This window comes from Camelus ferus, chromosome 2, assembly GCF_009834535.1.
Source record: "Camelus ferus isolate YT-003-E chromosome 2, BCGSAC_Cfer_1.0, whole genome shotgun sequence".
NCBI classification, from domain to species: domain Eukaryota; kingdom Metazoa; phylum Chordata; class Mammalia; order Artiodactyla; family Camelidae; genus Camelus; species Camelus ferus.
The window spans coordinates 97,978,894-98,000,260 of NC_045697.1; the positions used below are offsets into that span (position 1 = coordinate 97,978,894).

At 36.2% G+C, this 21,367-nt stretch overlaps 1 protein-coding gene across 4 annotated transcripts in view; it reads right to left on the reverse strand.

The window, feature by feature from the left end:
• Positions 1-16,576, reverse strand: part of SLC7A11 (solute carrier family 7 member 11) — a 95,296-nt gene extending 78,720 nt beyond the window's left edge. For all 4 annotated transcript variants that reach the window (XR_004313813.1, XM_032463545.1, XM_006177035.3 and 1 more), the window contains exons 1-4: positions 15,986-16,576; positions 12,320-12,446; positions 9,201-9,316; positions 51-176 (exon numbers count right to left, since the gene is read on the reverse strand). Coding sequence is in view for 3 of the 4 variants with exons in the window: in XM_032463545.1 (XP_032319436.1) it covers positions 51-176; positions 9,201-9,316; positions 12,320-12,446; positions 15,986-16,262 (646 nt within the window). In the remaining variant the exon portion in view is untranslated. The remainder of the gene's footprint in view (positions 1-50; positions 177-9,200; positions 9,317-12,319; positions 12,447-15,985) is intronic.
• Between the last annotated feature and the right edge of the window lie 4,791 nt (positions 16,577-21,367).

A 21,367-nucleotide genomic window follows, 5' to 3' on the forward strand; every position in this document is an offset into this window, starting at 1 on the left:
GACCAACAGCAGATACGTATTTTAAAAAGCATTTACTTTTCAGTCCATACCTTTAATTAGCTGCATCACTCCAGGGACTATAATTATCAGAATTGCTGTGAGCTTGCAAAAGGTTAGAAAAATCTGGATCCGGGCGCTCCAGCTGACACTCATGCTATTTAGGACCATCACCACGGCTACAAAGAAACAGATGAAGTTACAAAAGGCAAATCCTCATCGGCATGAAGACACCTTAGGTCCTGGCTACTCGAGGTGCCATCAGTGAACCAGCAGTGTTGGCATTACCTGGAAGCATTTTAGAAATGCAGAATCTCAGGCACCACCCCGACCTAAGAACTACAAATATGCATTTCAATAAGATCTCTAGGTGATTTTTATGCACATTGAAGTTTGAGAAGCTTGGATAAAACCTGCAGACAGTAAGAAGTTATCACTCATTCTGTTCTCTATATATGTCAATAAGAAGGGACAAAAAGGTACTGCCCCAACAATCCTATAATAAAACCTTCTAAGCAACTTCTTAAGTCATCACATGCAGTCAAATTATTACCAAATGCAAATTTGTGTGCCTGATGCTCCGTGAGGCCCAAGAAACCAAAACGTTGGAGTTCGGAGCAGAGAAAGGTTGATTGCAGGGCCCGGCAAGGGGGACTGGGTGGTTCATGGCCAAGAAAACCCTAGACTTCTCAAAGGGTTTCAGCAAAGCATATTTAAAGGCCAAGTAAGGGAGGGGATCACAGAGCTTGTGATCAGTTCATGCACAATCCTCTGATTGGTTGACGATGAGGTAAGAGGGCAGTCAACACTATCAACCCCTCGGCGCCAGAAAGTCTGGGTGCTATGTGCTCTCAATCATCAAGTAGTTAATTTCTACCCTTTGGTAGTGGTTTTTAGCATGTAAAAAACTTAGGAAATACACATGAGACACTATTACCTGGGTACTTCAGAGAGGAGCTACAGCAGAGGATATGGGGGAGGGGTCTGTCCCAGGAAGGTCCCACAGGGTCCTGCTCAGTTACAAGATTGCTGAATGTAACTCTTCAGCTTTATACAGCAGGCAACTACTTCCTTGCTCCATGATTGCAGGCGTATTCACCTGCCAGCCTGGGATCACACACAAGAACTGGGATCACACTCAAGAAGGGACAGTATGTTGAGAAGATGGCTGGGACCTTATTCTTCCCTCTCAGGACTAGCCTTAGCCAGCAGTTTTTGCAATTCCTCTCCACTTTACAATTAGCACAGCAAGGAGTGACTTTGAACCTACTCTAAAGATATGTTTTGGGACTTGAAAAAAGGTTGTAAGTGATAAATTCAAAAGAGTTCCCCGAGCAGGATGCACACTGGGTCTGAGGCCAGCAGAATTTCCCTGTCTTGATGCTGTCTGCAGTGTTCTGAGCAGTACAACTATCCACTGCCCCTCTCCCCACTGTGAACCATGAGCACCATGAGGACAGAACAAGCATCATCCATCCCTGTATTGCTAGTATCCAGCTTCATATCTGCCCCAGGAAGATAATCAACACAGTTTTCTTGAATAAATGAATGAGCTGGGTCGCCAGCTTAAAAAACAAAAAACAAAAAAATAAACAAAAAACCCTACCTTCAGTCAAGAAGGCATGAATAAAGGGTGATACTGTCATACCCTGCCTCCTATACTCTGCTGCAATGACTGAGTTATTCTAGATAGTGGATTTCAACTTTATGCTCTTTCCAAAACCTTACGCTTAGTGTTACTACTTCCTACCCACCCCCCCAAAAAAGCTACTTCATATCTGACATTTATAGTTATTATCTGTAAGCTTTATTTTTAAAAAGGTGTATTTCCCTGAAACAAATACCAAAAATGTATGAAGAGACTTCTCAGGGGACAAAACACTTGTAGAATTCTTATAATTCAAGTTGCGATAGGGAGTTTTCCATATGTACAGTAATGAGTGATTGTCAGTGTTTCCATTGCCAGATGTATCATTAGTTCATTTCATAATTTAAGAATTGGTTCAAATGTTATCAACACATGATATATAATAGTAAAAAATTTTAAATAACCTAGACCCCTGAAGAAGTTAAACATTTATTACACAGAAGTGTGTTCGTGACATATTACTAACCAATACAGCAAATTACAGAGGCATAATGGACTGATAAAGACGCAAAGAGAAAAAAGGACAGGAAAAATTCTGAAAGAGTGTTTACCAAAACATTAACAGAAGATGTCTACAGATGATAGAAATCTGAATAATTTTCAAGTTTTAAAATTTATTTTTCTACAGTATTTTAATAATTTTTATAATGAACATGAAGCATTAAGTAACAAAAATCAACAAAAGCAACTTTCATTTCTGAAAAAAATTCTAAGATGGGAAGAATAAGGGACCAATAGATCCCATACAAAGTTAAACAGAGGGTTACTAATGAAGAAATGTTTTGAAGGAGTAATTGATGAGAATAATTAGAAAGGCTGGAGCCCTAAATAAAGCTACATGGGAGGCTAAGGGAAATATTTTATCTTTGAAGCTGAAAACATGAAGAAATAGACAGACCCATTGTCAATAGCCCAGTGCATTATTTTATCAGTGGAAAAACAGAAAATGAAATTATTTTCCTCTCCCCTATATAAAGCACTTACATGTTGAAAATAATTTAATGCATCTCTGCTTCATCTTCATCATCCAGTGATTCTTTTCCTTTTTCTATGCAAATGACTCTGTGATAATGAGTCATCATATGAAAGGGATTATGTTTTTAGTTAAGGAGATTCAGCACTGGTCTGAAAATAATTGGACTCATGTTCCCACCACCAACAAAAGAGCACTGTTTTCTTTTGAACAGAGCTCCTAAAATGCCAAACACTTTCTGAAAGTACTCCACAACAGGAAAGAGCTGTTGTACAGAGAGGGAGGGAGAAAAGGGAGGAAGGAAGGGGGAAAAGGAAAAGAGGGAGGGAGGGAGGGAGGGAGAGAGGGAGGGAAGGAAGGAAAGAAAGGAGGGGAGAAACGGACAGGCGGAGGGAGGGGTGAGGGAGGGAGAGGAAAGAGAAAGGCATTCTCATATTTGGAGCCTCTATGTATTTGGGAAGAGAAAAGAGGGTTTGTTACTTTCATAAAGCACGTATGAACTTAATGCCTGATGAAACAGAAGGAAAAAAAATGAATCTGAAGAATTTTCTTTTATATTTCATAAAGTTTTCTTAGAAAAATGGAAAACAAAAATCGAACAAATATTATGCCTTGATAATCTCACCTTGTTTTCCTCTCAGACAACGGAAATAAAAATTCTGGTTAAAACTGACTTCTCTCAAAGGTTTCCCAAAACCCTGCTTTATCTGAGCATCCAGACAGCACCCTCATTATTTGGTATGCCAAATTCCAGATGAGATGTACCTCTCTGACCCTGAGGAACACAGCTTAACAGGTAACAAGGCAGTCAGTACAGAGGCACCGTGAAGGTCCTCAAGTGGCTGGAACTGCTGTTTCATAAGGTGTTTTTACAGAGAAATTTAAGTCTATGTATGTTACTTATCCAACAATATTGAAAAGGGATTTGGGATTCACTAAATGCAAGAGCTTTCGGAATTTCTGAAACAAATAATATCTACTTTGTTTTTTATATACTATCTATACCCATTGTAATCAAAGAAATCTGAGTAAGCCTTCCTCCTCCTAATTTTACTTCCTTTGAATAATAATTGGTAATTTCGCACATTAGAAATTACTTGTATCAACTTAGGCTTATTACTATTATTTTTTTGCTTGCATTATATGTTACCAAATTGAAACTAGAGGGACATACAGTTTTTATTTACCCAGTAATGATTCAGTTTCTTAGGAAGTGAAAGGCAGCAATGAAAGCTATATGGATACATCCCGGTGATCAGAAATGCATATGGAAGGGAGCTGCATGTGAAGTGGATGTTTAGAGGAGTGTTAAGAACCGATGCAGTGATTTAAGGATTGGCAAGTTATTTCTTTCTGCATTTCCGTAATTCAAGTCTGTCTTTTGTTTTGCAGAGTGAGATTACTGAGCCTGGATATACTGGGTTTTCTCCCAGGTACAGGCTCTCCTTGGCTTCTGACTTCTGCTTTGTGCTAAACTGGCAAAATATATGTGCACCGTATGGTTGAGCTAAAGTGAGTTGTTCCACTGTTCTTTGTGACAGCTGCCTGGGTTGCCTTTCTCTTTTTGTTCGCATTCACTTCCTGGATGCATTAATTTCAGAGAAGTTGTGTAGCCAAAAAAACCTTTACAGAACAGAGAGACTATATCTAGGATCTCACTATTCAGAATAAAAATGGTAAGCATTCAATAAATGTAATCCTTACATGGATAATGTTATTTAATCCTCATGTCTCTGGGACATGGTTACCATTATTGGCGTTATCTTTCAGATGAGCAGCTGAAAATCCGTACACTACTTAACTTGCCTATGTTCTCAGAGGTAAGTGTGAAGATAGGATCCGGGCCAAGTAAACTGATTTTCTAGTCCACTCTTTTGACCCCTCCCTCACAGGTAACAATGAGGAAGTAGTTCAAAAGACCTATATGATCTCACTAGCATATCTATTTCTTCCAAACTCCTGGTGGCTCTTCGTCTCTGCTAAGGTTCATGTTTATCTTGGCTGGGACTTCAGGACACACTGGTTCCACATTTCATTTGTCACCCTTATGAAGGGTATGGTTGTTGTTCTGCAGTCCTTGTTTATTTCAGTACTATGTTTCTCTACCTAAGAATTGGTTGTCATGGTATTTAGTTTCGGTAGAAAAGGAGTAGGGATAGCCAGACTTCAGAAGACTTAAACAGAGCCGCTCCACATGCAATATTTGAAATGCTAGCCCAGAACCGGTCCTAGGTTTTCTTTCATGTAATTTAATGATGCCAGGAAAACACAATTTTAGAAAAGAAAATACAGTAATGCTCTTGTAGAGATGGTTATTTTGTTCCTCACAATGCAATCACAAGTGTTATTTTGTTCGCTTCCCCTAATTATGCCCACAAGTTAAGAGAAGAAGATAGGGCTCAATGCTGGAGAGGGTGTGAAGAAAAAGGAACCCTCCTACACTGTTGGTAGGAATGTAAATTTGCGGCCACTATGGAGGACAGTATGGAAGTTCCTTAAAAAACTAAAAATAGACTTACCATATCATCCAGCAATCCCACCCCTGGGCATATATCCATAGAAAAATACATTTCAAAAAGACACATGTGCCCCAAATTTCACAGCAGCACTAGTTACAATAGCCAAGACATGGAAACAACTCAAATGTCCATTGATAGATGGCTAGATAAAGAAGTTACAGTATATTTATACAACAGAATACTACTCAGCCATAAAAAAGAATAAAAATGCCATTTGCAGCAAAATGGATGGACCTGGAGATCATCATTCTAAGTAAAGTAAGCCAGAAAGAGAAAGAAAATGCCATATGATATTGCTTGTATGTGGAATCTTAAAAAAAGGACCCAAAGGAACTTATCTACAAAAGCAGAAATAGACTCACAGACAAAAAGAACAAACTTATGATTACCAGAGGCTAAAGGGGGTGGGAAGGGATAAATTGGGAACACAAAAATTGCACCTCTTAGGGAGTGATGGAAATGTCAGGTATCTTGATTGTGGTGGTGGTTTCATGGGTGTATCATTTATCAAAATTCATCAAACTGTACATCTGAAATATGAGTAGTTTATTGTACAGGAACCATACCACAATTAAGGTGTTAACATTAATTAATTAATTAAACAGAAGATAGGGCTCTTTACTCACCTACATAAACTAAACTAGCAAGAAAGTTGAGACTCAGAGAAGTTAGGGATGCTTCTGGGAGTAGATCTCACATTGTAAGGAAAATATTTTTACTATAATATTCTGCCATTCAAAGGTATACTTACATAGGGTCTAGTTTCAGGAGACCAGAACAAAAGACTAGATATCATTTTAAATACTGAACATATTTCAATGCTTACTGAAGCTACAAGGAGAGTGAAAGTTCATGAAGTTCCATAGAAGACAAAGGGAGTCATAACAGTACTGGGCTAGAGGTGAGTTGACGGGTGAATATCTAAGATTCCCTGTTAAACTTTCAAGTGTCTGACATGTCTACCAGAATGGACAGGATTCTGGATAAGCAAAAACTCTTAATTTTTATTAATTTGATGCAAATGAAAAAGAGTACATTAAAGGCAGGGGGCAAATTAGTATTTAGTAACTCCCAACGCCCACCCTACTCTGATTTCTTAAATAGCTGGTTCACATTTCACCAACCTTGAAGTTCTTTTTCTCTATGATTTGATTATAACCAGGTCCTTCAAGGTTTGCTCATTTTCTGTACTTGAACGAAAGAATTCAAGCTCCTACAAACTGTTTCCTTCCCCTGTAGGGAAGACAGGGAAGCAGTTCATACCATTCAACTCTCTTCTCTCTATCTCACTAACCTTCTACCCCTCTCCTCACTTTGAAAGCTGCAGAATGTGAGAGATTTGCCCCCAGGTTCGTTTCTCCTTCTCTATCTCCATCTCCACCTACTGTTGCTCCATTAAAGCTAAATTCTTTTCAGAGACAGTCTGGCATTCCCAATTAGACCACTGATTTACATTATCTACCACTGAGTCATAAGCATAGCCAGCTTCCTCTTTTAGTGCTTCTGATCCTAGGAACATATTTCCTCAGAGACTCAAGCTTGCAAAAGAAACATCAAAATTTGTAAACTCATGTTGTAACTAATGGCAAAAATAGAAGGACCTGTCTAGGTTAATCCAAGATTTCCTCAGGCTGTCTGCTATCTAGTCTATCACCAATCTCTACTGCAGGAGTTTTGTAAATAAACTGCAACATACTTAATCAGCCCTACCTATAATTGTTTTCAAATTTGGTTTGAACGGTTTCCATTTACTCTTCTAAAATACAAATTTTCCCTTTAAAAAGTTTAGTAGAATTGGGATAAATAAGAAGTCATTTAGACTTCCCCAAATAGTAATATGTTATCATTATCCATCTCATTTCAAGTCTATCTCAGTCCAAGCTGTGGATCTGTAAATATTTATATAATATCTACTGAAAGTTTGCTGTAGTAGCTTTTAATGAGTAACCTTTACTGGCAATTCACAGAACTCTCAAAAAATGCTACCCCTACCTTTCTCTTTTTGAATATAATAATTCTGCCTCAGTCAGTTGAGGGACAAGAATATAATGGGTACAGCAATTGCTACTGATCCGACCCCTTAGAGGAACACCAGATTTATCAAGAACTTTCTTTGGGAAAGGCACTCTGCTCAAGGTCTTACAAATCTGACTAATTTCATCCTTCCAGTCATTCAAGATAAATTATCTTTTCACAGGTATTTTACCAATAAAAAAACTGAGGCTTAAAGAGGTTCAATAGTTGGCCCCCCAAATCACATAACTAAGAAACTATGGCACAGAATTTCAATTCCAGGTTGTTTGCCTCCAGAGCCTGAGCTATAACCACTATGCTAAGATGGTTCAAAAATTCATGGTGTTAGATCTGAATATCACATCAAGCAAAGTCTATTTCATTTACCACCAATTTCCTGCTACCTGAGAAACTTGAGGATGTGTCATTCTCCAAGTTCAATATGCAGACATTCCACTGGCTTCTCGACTAGAGAAAAATTATTAGACCTCTTCTCATAGAAAATCAGTTGTCAACAAATATTTCTTGAGCACAAACAACATATTAGGAGCTATGTGAAGGGTTGGAAATAGTACAGAGAATGAGCCCCTGGTCTCATGGAACTTCCAATGATGTTTTCCCACAAGGGTATAAATAGCTATCATTTGTAATTTGTTCTCTAAAAATTTCTGGCATTACCCAAAACACTTTATATACATCGTCTCTTTTAATATCATTAAATCCTGACAAGACACCTTATAAGACCGAGCATGATTTACAGATAAGGACACTGGTGCAGAAAGGTTAAGTGACTTGTCCCCACGTCTCACATCTGTAGTGTGTGTTAAGGACAAGATGAATCAAGTACACCATCACCACTCCAGAACTTAGAAATATCTAATTCCAGTATTTTTCTTTGTCTTTCTTTAGAGACTTCACAGAACAATTATGTGTATATGTTTCTTGGATTAAGGGTGACACAGAACAATTATGTGTATATGTTTCTTGGATTAAGGGTGAAATCCAGGATGAACCTGTTTAAGTTCAGAAATACATGTACTTAACACTAGAGATGCATTATGTGTAATTCCTAACTTTTTCCTGCTAACTAACCACTCATTTCTCCATTGGTAATTGTTCATCTCTTTCTTTACTGCTCTATCGAAACACCTCAGCCATCTATAACTAAAATTTCATTCCTGAGTTTGCAATTCAGTTATTCCTGTGTAGCTGTCTCTTTCCAAGTAGTTCAAATTTAATCAGATGGAATCATATTGATTCCTAAAACAGTGATTCAAACAGTATCTACAATTTAGTAATCATTTCCCATCATATTCAAGGCTCTGGAATCTAGACTCTTGTATTAGGAAATTAGAGTCATATTTGTCTTCACACCACATATGTAATGTTGTGCATGTTCTTCTTTTTTATTTCCTTTTTAAAAAAAAAAAAGTTCTAGTATCTGTGCCCATTAATGAAATGAACAACTTCCTAATTTGGAGACCGTAAAGAAAACTCCTAGTTGAGAAATGCTACTAATAATCAAATATTGAAAGAAGACTCTTATCATGATCATTGATGGACAGTTAAAATCATAAAGCATAATGAGAGTGACAGACGTTAACACTAGGAAATGTGTGAGCACAACACACTCAACACAGAATCATCACTCCACAAGGATACGTGTGTTACAGTTCAACACGTTACTACCAAGGAAGGATAATTTCTAATTCAGAAAATCAATTAAAAATTGGGTTTTCTTTTGTAAAAGTCTTTTTTTAAATGTGCAATCCAGATACTATTTTACTAACAAGGTGCTTTTGTTTGCGTATTTAAAAAGATCAGCCATCATATCTATTGACCCAGTGCAAAACTGGCATGTAACATAGTATCAGGGATCACTCCAAATCCTTATTTTTTTATTTCCCAGAACAACTTTGGCAAGGTATTGTAAGCAAAAAGAATACCATGTGGGGAACAGTTTCTGCGTGCAGGAAGTCTGAAGAAACTATGTCTCTAGTCACTTTTGTGGGTTTTTTTTCTTTTTCAGATTTACACCTATGATACTCACTTATGCCCACGGCTGTAATGAGCTTGATTGCAAGTTCAGGAATTTCACATTGAATAAAAAATGGTTCCAGAATGTAGCGTCCAAATGCCAGAGATATCACAGCAGTGGCTGCAGGGCTAGAAAAAAAATATATTTAGGTTAACTACAGAAAAAAAAATAGCATCTTCGCTAAACTTCTTCTACCTTGAGGTACTGTTCTTCAGCATAGGGAACCTATTCCATAGGAAAGTCTGTAAGTATAAAACTGTGTCCATCTTAATCACTATTTTATCCTCAGTGTTTAGTATAATGTCTGTCATACAGTAGAAAACCAATAAATATTGACTGTATGGTGATGTGTGAACTCCATAGAATGACCCCTGCAATGTACTGATGTGTTACAGATTATTTCTGACAAGAGTAACTTAATCTGAAGTATAATTTTAATAATGAGTACTTAGGTACCATGGGTGTTTTCAATAGAAGAGAAATATTAAAGCACCTCAGTATCTTGTCACCCCTCAAGTCATTCATTATTCTATTTGAAAGTCCAACCATGTAATGTGAGTCTATTATCACCAAGAAATATATGAACCCCTTAAAAAAGCTTTAGAATACATCTAGGTAATTTTTTCTGTATACACACACACACACACACACACACAAGGCAGCTCTCTTGGGATTCAAGTAACATTTGATTATGAGCTACTTGAGAACAGAAATTGCGGCTTATTCCACATTAGATCTCTTTAACTGGCCATACACCATTCAGTAGCAGTTTGTGGAATGAATGAATAAATGAATGAGCACTGTATTGGTGCTACTATTGCAATTGGAGCAATCATGTTCATCATACTGCTAAGCAATTAGCCAAAGCACGGCTAATTAGCCAATACAATTAGCCAATACGGGGCTGAAGAGGGACTCAAGTCCAGCTACATCAGGCTCCAAAGCCCACCTTCCTGACCAGCCAGCACTCTATCTAAGTAAGTAGTACACTCACTGGAATGCTGAGTATGTTGTATTCAAAATATTAAAACCTTAATCTTTCGGTCATTTGTTCAAAAAGAATTTAATATCTGACAATTAGGGCACTAAAGTAAGCAGTAGAGGGGTTATAAAAAGTGTGACACCTGGTCATATATGCTTGAAATGCTTGCAGTTTTAACAGGGAAACAGCACAGATGCCTGAAATATTAAGGAGACTACAGGACATCATGCTAAATGTCAAATGAGAAACAGAGACTGCATTTTTCAGAAGAATTAAGAGAGCAAAGAAATACCATAAACCAGAGTGAACAGGAAATTAACTGTGGAAAAGACAGAATTTAAGTTGACCTTTGAAGAGTAATATTCAGATTATCAGAAAAGAGTGGAAGGCACATCCCAGGCAAATTCTGGTTGTTAGAAAAGGAACAAAAGACTTCCTTATCATTATTTTGTTATAGCAAGTTTTACGTATTGCAGAATTGTTTAAAATGAGAACAGACCTAACAAAGAAGTAAACACTACTCTCAGCTCTCTGCTGAAAAAGGGACTCCTAGGACTATAAAAATCAAGATTAGTGTTAAGTCCATACTTATGAGCTCTACATTCGCCACTTAGCCACACAGGACAGGATAAAAGCTCACAGGAGCTCTCAGCTGTATATGTCTGATAAGTTTGCAGTAAGAGCAAGGTTCTACAGTTATTTCTGCTAAACTTTGCCGTCGGAATGTGCGAGTCACGTTTCAGGGGAGTAGTCTGCCTTAAGGAGCTGTGATACTCTCAACTTCTCATGTGATGTCATAAGTTTCCCACACAGTTGGAGGAAATTTGCTATTCAGAATGACTTAGCATTATTCGGTTTGATTTTAAAACGAGATAATCAGGAAGAGGAACACATTCTTAAAACAATAAAATCAAAAAAGCTTTCTGCAATGGTAGTTCACTGATTTGTTTAACATGAGGATATAAGTCATTTATGACAAGTGAAATTTTGTTTCTTTGGAGAGTATAGAACTTGGCAACTTACTCAGCTGTTAAGAACAGAAGTTTCCTAGTCACGAAACTGAGTAAACTAAAATAACTTCATGGCATAACCTCCAAGAAGGAAAAATGCCAGTTAATAGCATAATGTTTAATATTGTCTAATTACGATTTATAATCAAACAGAAGGTCTGACTCATCAAGGTAGATTTTGATGTTTCATCTCCTTTTCAGGTCAACATCCTTCCTGAAAATGTCATAGAGAATAACTGAATATTAAAGAAAAGCAGCTGCTCTGAAACTTTGGCATGGCTGGCAAACTACTACTAGTGGCAAAAACGCATTAAAAACATTGAGTAGCTTACTTGCCAGAAAGAGAAAGAAAAATACCATATGAGATCGCTCATATGTGGAATCTAAAAACAAAACAAAACGAAACAAAACAAAAAACATAAACACAAAACAGAAATAAACTCACAGACATAGAATACAAACTTGTGGTTGCCAAGGAGGCGGGGGTGGGAAGAGAGACTGGGATTTCAAAATTGTAGAATAGATAAACAAGATTATACTGTATAGCACAGGGAAATATATACAAGATCTTACAGTGGCTCACAGAGAAAAAAAATGTGACAATGAATACATACATGTTCATGTGTAACTGAAAAATTGTGCTCTACACTGGAATTTGACACAACATTGTAAAATGATAATAAATCAATAAAAAATGTTAAAAAAACAAATGGATGAATGGCAAAAAAAAATTGAGTAGCACAGGGAAATACATTTAATTTCTTGTAATAACATGTAATGGAAAAGAATCTGAAAAGAATATATACATATACATACATATATATATATATATATATATATATATATATACACACACATATATATATGTATGTATATCTGAATCACTTTGCTGTACACCTGAAGCTAACATTATAAAGCAACTACACTTCAATAAAACATTTTTTTAAAAATTGGAAAAAAAAAACATTAATTGAGAAAGGTGTTTCATCACAGATTTCATGTCCTGAAGTAGCCATGTTTACCACATAGTCCCATGACATGCACATTTCTAATTACTTAAAAATAATCAAGATAATTCAAGAAAGGGAATAACAAAAAGGTTTATTTTTTTCTTAATTCTTTTCTATCTAGGATCTTACCGTATTATGAGCAGTTCCACCCAGACTCGCACAAAAGCTGGTAATGGGCCAAAGACTTCCAGGATGTATGTGTAATGACCGCCAGATTTCTTTATACTGGTTCCCAATTCAGCATAGGACAAGGCTCCTGTGAAACATTTATAATGAAAAGGTGCAAAGTTAAAATATCACCAAGTCATCCAGCAGTAGAATGGATACAGCAACGTTTATGTTGCATGAGATGTTATTACATTCTTTGGTCTGAATGACATCACTTTTTCAAAATAAATAACTGTCATCCAATTCCTAAGAGCCTCCGAATTCCTCTTGTAACTTCCTCGTATTTGAGATCTAGTTAATTCTATTCAAACAATGCAATTTTACTTGAAATGGTAAAGACAAACTTTAAAAACAATATATTACTGAGAATTTTGAATCTCAACCTTAAGAACAAGGGACTAAGAAAAGAAGATAAAATAGATGCTAATCCTTATTTTTCAAAGAACATAACTTCTCATCAAGGAATTATCCTAAATTGACCTCATTATCATTATATTGAGAATCCTTTTAATAAATGATATTTCTGTGGCATACCAGAATAAGTAAGATTTATCTGCTCTCCCAGAAAAGCATGGACTCAAGGCCTTGCAAGGCTTCATGTCATTTTTAGGATATGTTTTGTTTGTCAACAAAATGAATTTTGACTCAGATATTCTATTTTTAGGAAAGTTTTTCTTGGATGTCTTTCAAGTATACACTCTGGGCGGTTGAAACAACATACTTCTTAAAAAGGGGTGCTATAACATTTATGTACATTAAGTAAAATGAATTATAAACCAAATTTTAACATGTAGCAATAAAACTCACAAGGACTTGCACAAGTTATGTAACTTCCCCAAACCTCAGTTTCATCCTCTGTAAAATAAAGACCTCAACCGTTATCTTATAAGGGGTTTGTGTGTATAAATGTGCAAATGGGTGTCAAGGACAGCACTGGGCGTGACACACAGAAAGCACCTCATGAAATACAGTTGCATCTACTCATTTAAGCAATTAATTCTCAAGAAAATGAAAAAATATACCTTGATATTATGTGAAAAGTTCTATCCATGCTGCTAAGAACCCAAAGGTAAGGTGTAACTTTTACCTGAATTACTCTGGAGATGAAAAGTATAGGAAATTATTACTACTCAGTAAAGCTTCAGGTAGACCTCTCCAATGTGAATATAATTTAGATAATCAGCAAAATCTTAGTGTCACTTATCCTATTCCTGAACCTACCAGTGTATCAGAGTCACCTGGGAAAATTTTTTTTATTTAAAAACAAACAGAAAACAAATGCTAAGACCATACCCCAGACCTACTCTCTAACCAAGAGAAGCCAGACTCTCCCATAGAAGCATTCAAGAAAACCTGTGATTTTAAAATTCACACAACTAATTCTAAAGTAACAAGTCTACAGATTGATATTTGGGGATCACTGATACAGTTTGTCTGTTTATAACTGATTGTAATTAGTTGCAGTTCACTCTCTGCTGGAAACCATTCGCCATGCTAGTTGACTGTACAGAAAAGCATCTAATACAAAATATTATTGGAAAGAGTCTTAACTACCTCAGAATTTATCGCCAGAGAATCAATCCCTAGTCCTGTGTATACTTTGCTGAAACTCCAGGATGGTTATCCCAGGTTTAAATTGAGTTCTGGACAAATGAAATTTTCATTTAAAGGTCTCAAACTCCATAACCACTTTCCCCAGATGAAAAAACTTCAAAACAGGATGTCAAACATCCATGTATTAACCCTGGCTTTAAAATAGGTTGTAAACCAAATATACAAATTCTTTATTTTTAGTTCCAGAATTCTATAGTTTTAAGATGATGACATTTTTTTCTCTTATATTTTGCTTTGCTTCCTGTTAGGAATGCACTCCTGTCAAAAGTTCCCAGTAACCTAAAAGACAAGTGCAATGAAAATATAGATAAGTACATTAGTTCAGGAACACACTCCCTACAATTAGTAATCAAAGAATACCAACTCAGTGTAAGTTTAGCTAGTCCCTTTAGCTTTTTTGTTAACTTCTTGAGATAATATAATTATGCAAAAGCATATTTTCATAGTACAAATCTGCATCACTTTAGCTTAATGCTCAGAGCCATTCACTTTATTATGTATGAATAACCATTTATTGTGTACAAAAGTGGAATCACATAGTGGGAGCTGCCTGCACATAGTATGCAAAATCCAGGAAACTGATGAAGGTTTCTCCTAGTAGATATTGACTTATTCTGAGTATACCAAGTGTTGTGGACAATTAAAGGCTGAGGGTGCACAGAGTCATTTAAGAAGATCAACAATTAAGTTTCTCTTTGTCTATAAACATGCACGCCACACCATATGAATACCACTAACTCTTTGTAAACACTTAAAAATAGAGTAGATTTTTCTATACTAAGCCTTTGTTTCAACAAGTTTGATTTAAAATACCTTCTTCCTAATAATAGGAATTTGAGTTTTCTAGATGAATGCTCAAACCAATGCATTAAAACATGGCAAGGCCTTAAGAATAAATGAGTTGGTACATGTAGGACCAAGAGTTAGTACTTGGTCCTGGAGTTAGGACAAAGACTTAGTAACTTTAATGTCCAATATCTCTTGGAATCAAAGCACACTATTTGCCAAAGAAGAGCAAATATATCTCAGACATTTTTCACATAGCATAAATAAAATTTAATTTTCTTGACCGTTCACCAGTTTTTGTCACCTTTACAACTAAATCAAGTAGCTTTCTAGTAATTTTCCCACCTCATGAGGGGGCATTTATTACCTCTTTACTATAGAGATCTAGATTTTGAAGAAAAATTAAGAATCATACTTCTTCTACCAGTTCTGCTGAGACTAACTCAGTGAACAGGTGGACAGATTGTCTGTGTCTCTGGAGGCCAAGTGAACTCTTAATGAAGAAAACAGACCTGGGCAAACACAGCAAACGAACACCTAATTCCAGTTTTACAGTTTAGATTGTAGAAGTTTAGAGGTACTGGGGAGAGATCAAAGGTTGAAAAAATGTAAAATATGCTCGGACACTTGCACTATTCTCACTTATGACAGAGGTTAAATTATATGCCATCACACTTCTTTCCACGTCAGGGACTTTTCAAGGAATATCAGAAATTGACAAGCACACAACGTTAAAAAATTAAAAAGGAAAAGACTGCTACCCGTTTGTTTTGCCAAATAAAAAGTCAGTAAAAACTTCTGCTGAACACTCAGTTCTGTGTCTAAATAGGCCACACCGGGTTTCACTTCACAGGTGTTTCATTCAGCATGCCAGCTGCCAAGATGCCCCAAACAGACGTAACTGAGCACAAGTGCCTGGGACAGAAAGCTCAGTGTATTTTACTGGGTCATCAAAGTTAGCTTTGGTGCTCATGGCCACAGGGAAAAGTCAGACGATAATCTGTTTTAGGAAAAGAGAGCACAGCCTACAGGAAGCAATTTCAGGGAATTCAGGATTCTGCCAACAGTGGACACTGCGTTTGTATAGTTCACATACCTCACCAAAAATCCGAAAACTGAGGGTACCCTTTGCCATTCATTCCCTCCTGAGAAATTCCCTTCTGCTCTCCCAGAGAGCAAACTGCCCAGCTCCACAGACACACCCCCAGAGAAGCAGCTGCAACTCACCAAACAGTGACAGGACCCCACAGACCGTCCAGATAACCAGAGACAAGCCCACGCTGCCCGTGTTCTGGAGGATGCCCTTGGGAGAGATGAAGATTCCTGCTCCAATGATGGTGCCGATGATGATGGAGATTCCTCTCAACAGAGTGATTTTCTTCTTGAGCACAACTCTCTCCTGCCCAGGTGGCTCCTTGCTGCCCAGGGAAGGCAGCCTCCCTTGAACATTCCCCTGCAGGTAACCTCCACTGGAGATGGTGGACACAACAGGCTTTCTGACCATTGCAGGGACCCACGTGTGAGGAAACAGGAAACAGAGGGAAAAAAATAAAGCCCACAAACTTTCAACTTGGATGCCTCTTGGTGTGACTGATCGATCTCCCGTTTGCTTTCAGATTCTTTCTCAGTGCTAGTGTGCTCACAGGTAAGACTCTAAGGTGTATTTTCGCCTTCAGCAATCTAATTACTCCTCAGGAACACCTGTGCGTTCGTTCATGGTGCTCGGGTCCCCCACCTCCCCGACTACCTCTGCTGCGGCGGCTGCGGCAGCTGCCCTATCATTACAGACCAGCTCAGCTTCCTCGTGGGCTGGTATTTAAGCTCCTGCCTGTCACACCAACTTACTCTAGCTAGATGATGATGCAAATTCTCCAGGTTTGCATCAGCCACATGAGAAGTCTCCAGCATTACTCAGCTCTTTTTTTTTTTTTTTTTTCCTTTTTTCTTCTTTTTTTTTTTTTTTTTAACACTAGCAGCAAGTTGCTCAACTGGCCAAAGCTTTCAGAGAACAAAGCACACACTTAAAAGGGATCTTAACCAATCCAGAAGGAGTAAATTCGGAACAGACCTTCCCAGAGATTTAAAGCAACTCCTAGTGAGGGAAAAAAGAGCTTCACTCGAAAAGAAAATGAAAAATGAAACAGGAAATGATCACTGCGTTGTGCAGAGTTTCTTTTTATCTTTAACTGAAGTATAAAACCATTTCTACAAAATTGTTTTGATCATAGAAAGTTACCCAAAGCTGCATTGTTTATGACAACAAAATTTAGATTTCATAATGCTTCTTGCTTATTTGAATTTCTTTTTACTTTGGGTTTCCTAGCAACAGTCAGATCTAATATTTACAAAGATAGAATGATTCTGTATAGCTGCTATCATGCATATAACAATTGTGAGCCTTACATAACATTAAAGACAAAAATTATTTCTTACTACCTAAATAAACCAATACTTAAAATCACCATCTGAGTGTGACTACTTCAAAAATTAGTGACTCCAGAAAATAGCCATTTTCTGATTCTCATTAGCACAAGATAATCTCCTAAACTAAGAGATATACTCTCCATTTACATTTTGTTCCATCAAATGACCAAAAAAATCTAATTTCAAAATTAAGCAATGTTTACCATGGCATAAAAGTATGCATATAACAAAGGCTTGAAAAGGGATACTCAGAATAAAATTGTGGACGTTGATCATGTTACATATGATTTTTTTCTAACGTGCATCAACTATCATTTCATTATAATTATAAATTTAAAGTAAATTAGAAATGTAAGATAAGATTAAAATAGTTACTTTAAAACAGTAGGAAAACCAAACATTCTTCAACTCTATTAGCTTTCTTAATCAAGTGCCCATAAAACAAATACCAAAAGAAAAGAAATCCTGGATATCACTTTTGGCTGTGGTTATAGGTGGTTTTGGATTCAGTGAGATTTGGATGTTATCATTACCCTGAAGCTACGTTTACAAACACTATTAAGTATGCTTCTAAACATCTGAGCAAAAACAACAGGCAGAAAAACTTGTGCATGAGAGGTGAGGATGAGAGGGAGGGGTCAGGATGATACAAGAAACAGCCAGAAAGTAGCACGGAGAAGTTCAGAACATTTTCTGTTGTGTTAGCACCTGAGAAAATTACACCACATCAATGTTCCAGCATCCAAATAACTAAGACTACATCATTTCCTTTCTGTATTATCTACCTAAACCCTACATAATCTGCTTTGGGTATACCAAGTTGGGGTGTTTTTTAAGTTAAAATAAATACTTTTTCCCAGCTGCATGTCTTTCAAAAAATAAAAATAGGTAGTTTTCCTCAATCTTATTGAAACTCCTAAAAAAAGGAAGCTAAAGAAAGATTCTTATACTTCTCTTCTTCCTCCATGTCCTTCATTCACACAATTCTCCCGATTAATACACATATTGAAGAGAGGAAAAGTGTACAAGGAATAGCCCCTACTCCTTAAAAGCATTTCATGAAAGAAAGAGATATGCTATATTGTGGTAGCTTCCCTTTTCTGGTAATCATTTCTGTCTCATGATTATAAATATGGCCATATAATGAAAGACCTGGCCAAAACTAATCACCTCCCCAGCTGCAGGGCATAGGAATGTGGCCTGAACTGGGATATTTCTAAACAGAATTAGATTTATCTTTTTTTCATCTGTTGGAAGTTGTAAAGATGTGACCCCAGAACAACTGGGGGTCATGTTCCCAGCCATATTGAGAAAATCCTCACGAAGTAAGACTATACAAAGAGAGATACATAGAAAGTGCCAGCATCATCATGCCCTGTTTTAGTTCCTAAGGAACCCAGACTGGCTCTGGCTCCCCAAGGTCTTCCTTTAATTCTATAAGCTACCTAGTGTCCTTACTACGTGTGCTACTTCATGCTACCACCCCCGCCTCTACCCGCAAACACAACTGCACATGGATAGCACAGTTAAATGTAAATGGCATGTCATTAGAGCTTCTGAACTGGGTTCATATGACATATGACATATGACAGCCATTAGACACATGTGGTTATCAGCACTTGAAATGTGGCCAGTCCAAACTGGGATGTGCTGTAAGTGTAAAATATCCACTGGAATTTGAAATCTTATTTAAAAACAAAAAAACAAAATATATCTCCTTAATAATATTGTTATTCATATTAATTTCTCCAGTTTCATTATATTTTTCACGTGGCTACTTAAAAAATAACTTATATATGTGTTTCAAAGTTGTGGCTCACATTACGTTCCTAATAAACAATGTTGATCTAGGAGAAAACATTGACTATATTCCCCAATTTGGTGTAAGCAGGGATTTCTCAATAGGGACAAAGTACTAACCATAAAAGAAAGATACATTGGAATACATTAAAATTAACCATTCAGTTTACCAAAATACATGGTCAAGGGATTGTAAAACTGAATCATAAAATGGGAGAAGGTATTTACACCTGGCAAAGATCTCATATCCAGAATAAATAATAAATACCTGTAAATCAATAGAAAAGAAACAGATAACCCAGCATAAAATGAAATGGGCCAGAAATTTGAAAAGACACTTGAGAAAATGGCCAATACATTGATGAAAAACTGCTCAACAGTATTAGTCATTAGGGCAATTAAAACTAAAACCACAAGGGAATATTAATTCCTGCCTTCACAGTAGCTCACTTGAGAAAGGCTGTCAGTACCAGGAATAGTAAAAACGTGGAGCAACTAGAACTCTTATATTCTGCTGCTGGTAGTCTAAATTGTTGCATCCATTATGCAAAGTTGTTTGGTAGTATCTACTGAAATTAAATATACACATACCCTTTGACCAATAAATCCCACTCCTACAAATATGCCCTATAAAAACACAGGACATTTATGTACTAAGACACAATTGAGAATATTTGTAGTAGCTTTACTTATAAAAGCCAGTACTGAAAATAACGCAAATTTACATAAACAGTAGAATGGATAGATGCATCATTATATTTATTCTGTGAAATATGACAAGACAATAAAATAGAATGAACAATAGGCTATGTGCAACAATACAGATGACTCTCACATGTCAGAAGGCAGATTTTAAAAAATACATACTGCATAATTCAATCTATATAAAGCTTAAAAACAACTCTATGGTGTGAGAACTCTGATAGTATTTTTGAGGTATATGGATACTTGTGATTGAAGGGGTTAGAAAGGCAGTTCTGGGGTCCTGGTAATGTACTATTTTACAACCTGGGTACAATTACTTGTATCTTTTCACTTTGTGATAATTCACTGAACTATACACTTATATTTTTGTACTTTTCTATATTCGGGTGGAAGTTCAATTTTTTAAAAATAAGCATTTTAGTTGAAAGTGTATGGTATCCTCTCAAAAACAGATGAAGCAGACAAATAAGCAACACTATAGAAAATCTGAAGAGTATGATTAATAAATTTAGGACAGTTCTATTGAGAACTTCCTATCCACCAAACAGAAAATATAGATGATTTTAAAGCATATATAAAGCATTAACAAAAATGCCATGTCTAAAATACAAGGGAAACCCTAATAAGTTTCAAAATTAACATGCTAATGAAACACTCTTACCATAAAGCAGTAATCAAGTTAGAAATTAATAATGAAATTATAAAACCAAAAAATAAATCTTTTATGTCTGGAAACTAAAAAACATCCTATCAGTTTGTATTTAGTTCAAAGAAAAAAAATCAGGAGTAAGGAAAGTCAGAGTAAAAAGAGAAAATATTTCTAACAGCAAATTCTAATTATTTGCAAAGATAACTAACATATATAAAACAAGACAAAAATGAACAACAAACAGTCAGAAAATTAACTAAACAAAACAGAGAAAATACCTTAGTGAGTTGGAGCAAGTTTTTAAATAATAAAGAAATATAATGAACAACTATGTGCCAGTAATATGAAAACCTACAGTAAGTGGACATCTTTCTGGAAAACAAATAGATACTGAAACTGTATTAGAATAGAAAAAAATCAGCAAATAGAAAAACCGAAAAAATTTGAATAACCATTTAAGGTAGTAATCAAGGATACTCTTGGCTCAAAAAAACAAAACAAAGCAAAAGTAAGCTTTATTTGTTTTATAGATAAGGCCTACCAATTTTTAATGAAATGATCTTTTTCTTAGAGAAGTTATTTATTAGAATGAAAAAAGAAGAAAAACTATCCAACTCATTCTTTTGAGTCTAGTGTAGGAGTTAGCAAACTTTTTCTATAAAAGGCCAGAAAGTAAATATTCTAAGGTTTAAGGCCACACATAATCCATTCCCAAGGTGCTTCATGTGTGTGTGCATGTATTTGTTTTTTTTTATAACACTTTAAAAATGTAAAACTTATTCTTCACTCTTGTGTAGTTTGCCTACCTTTGGTCTAGTTATATCTTGACTGCAAACAGGATAAGGCCATAAAGTCACTGCAATGGCTATGACAGATGATTCTGTACATGATGTTTTATTAAAGCACAGACATGCTCACTTATTTTTATACTGTCTTTGGCTGCTTTCACATTGTAAGAAAAGTGAGTTGTTGTAACTGATTGGCCCAAAAAGTGGAAAATGTTTACCATCTGGCTCTTCGTAGAAAGTTTG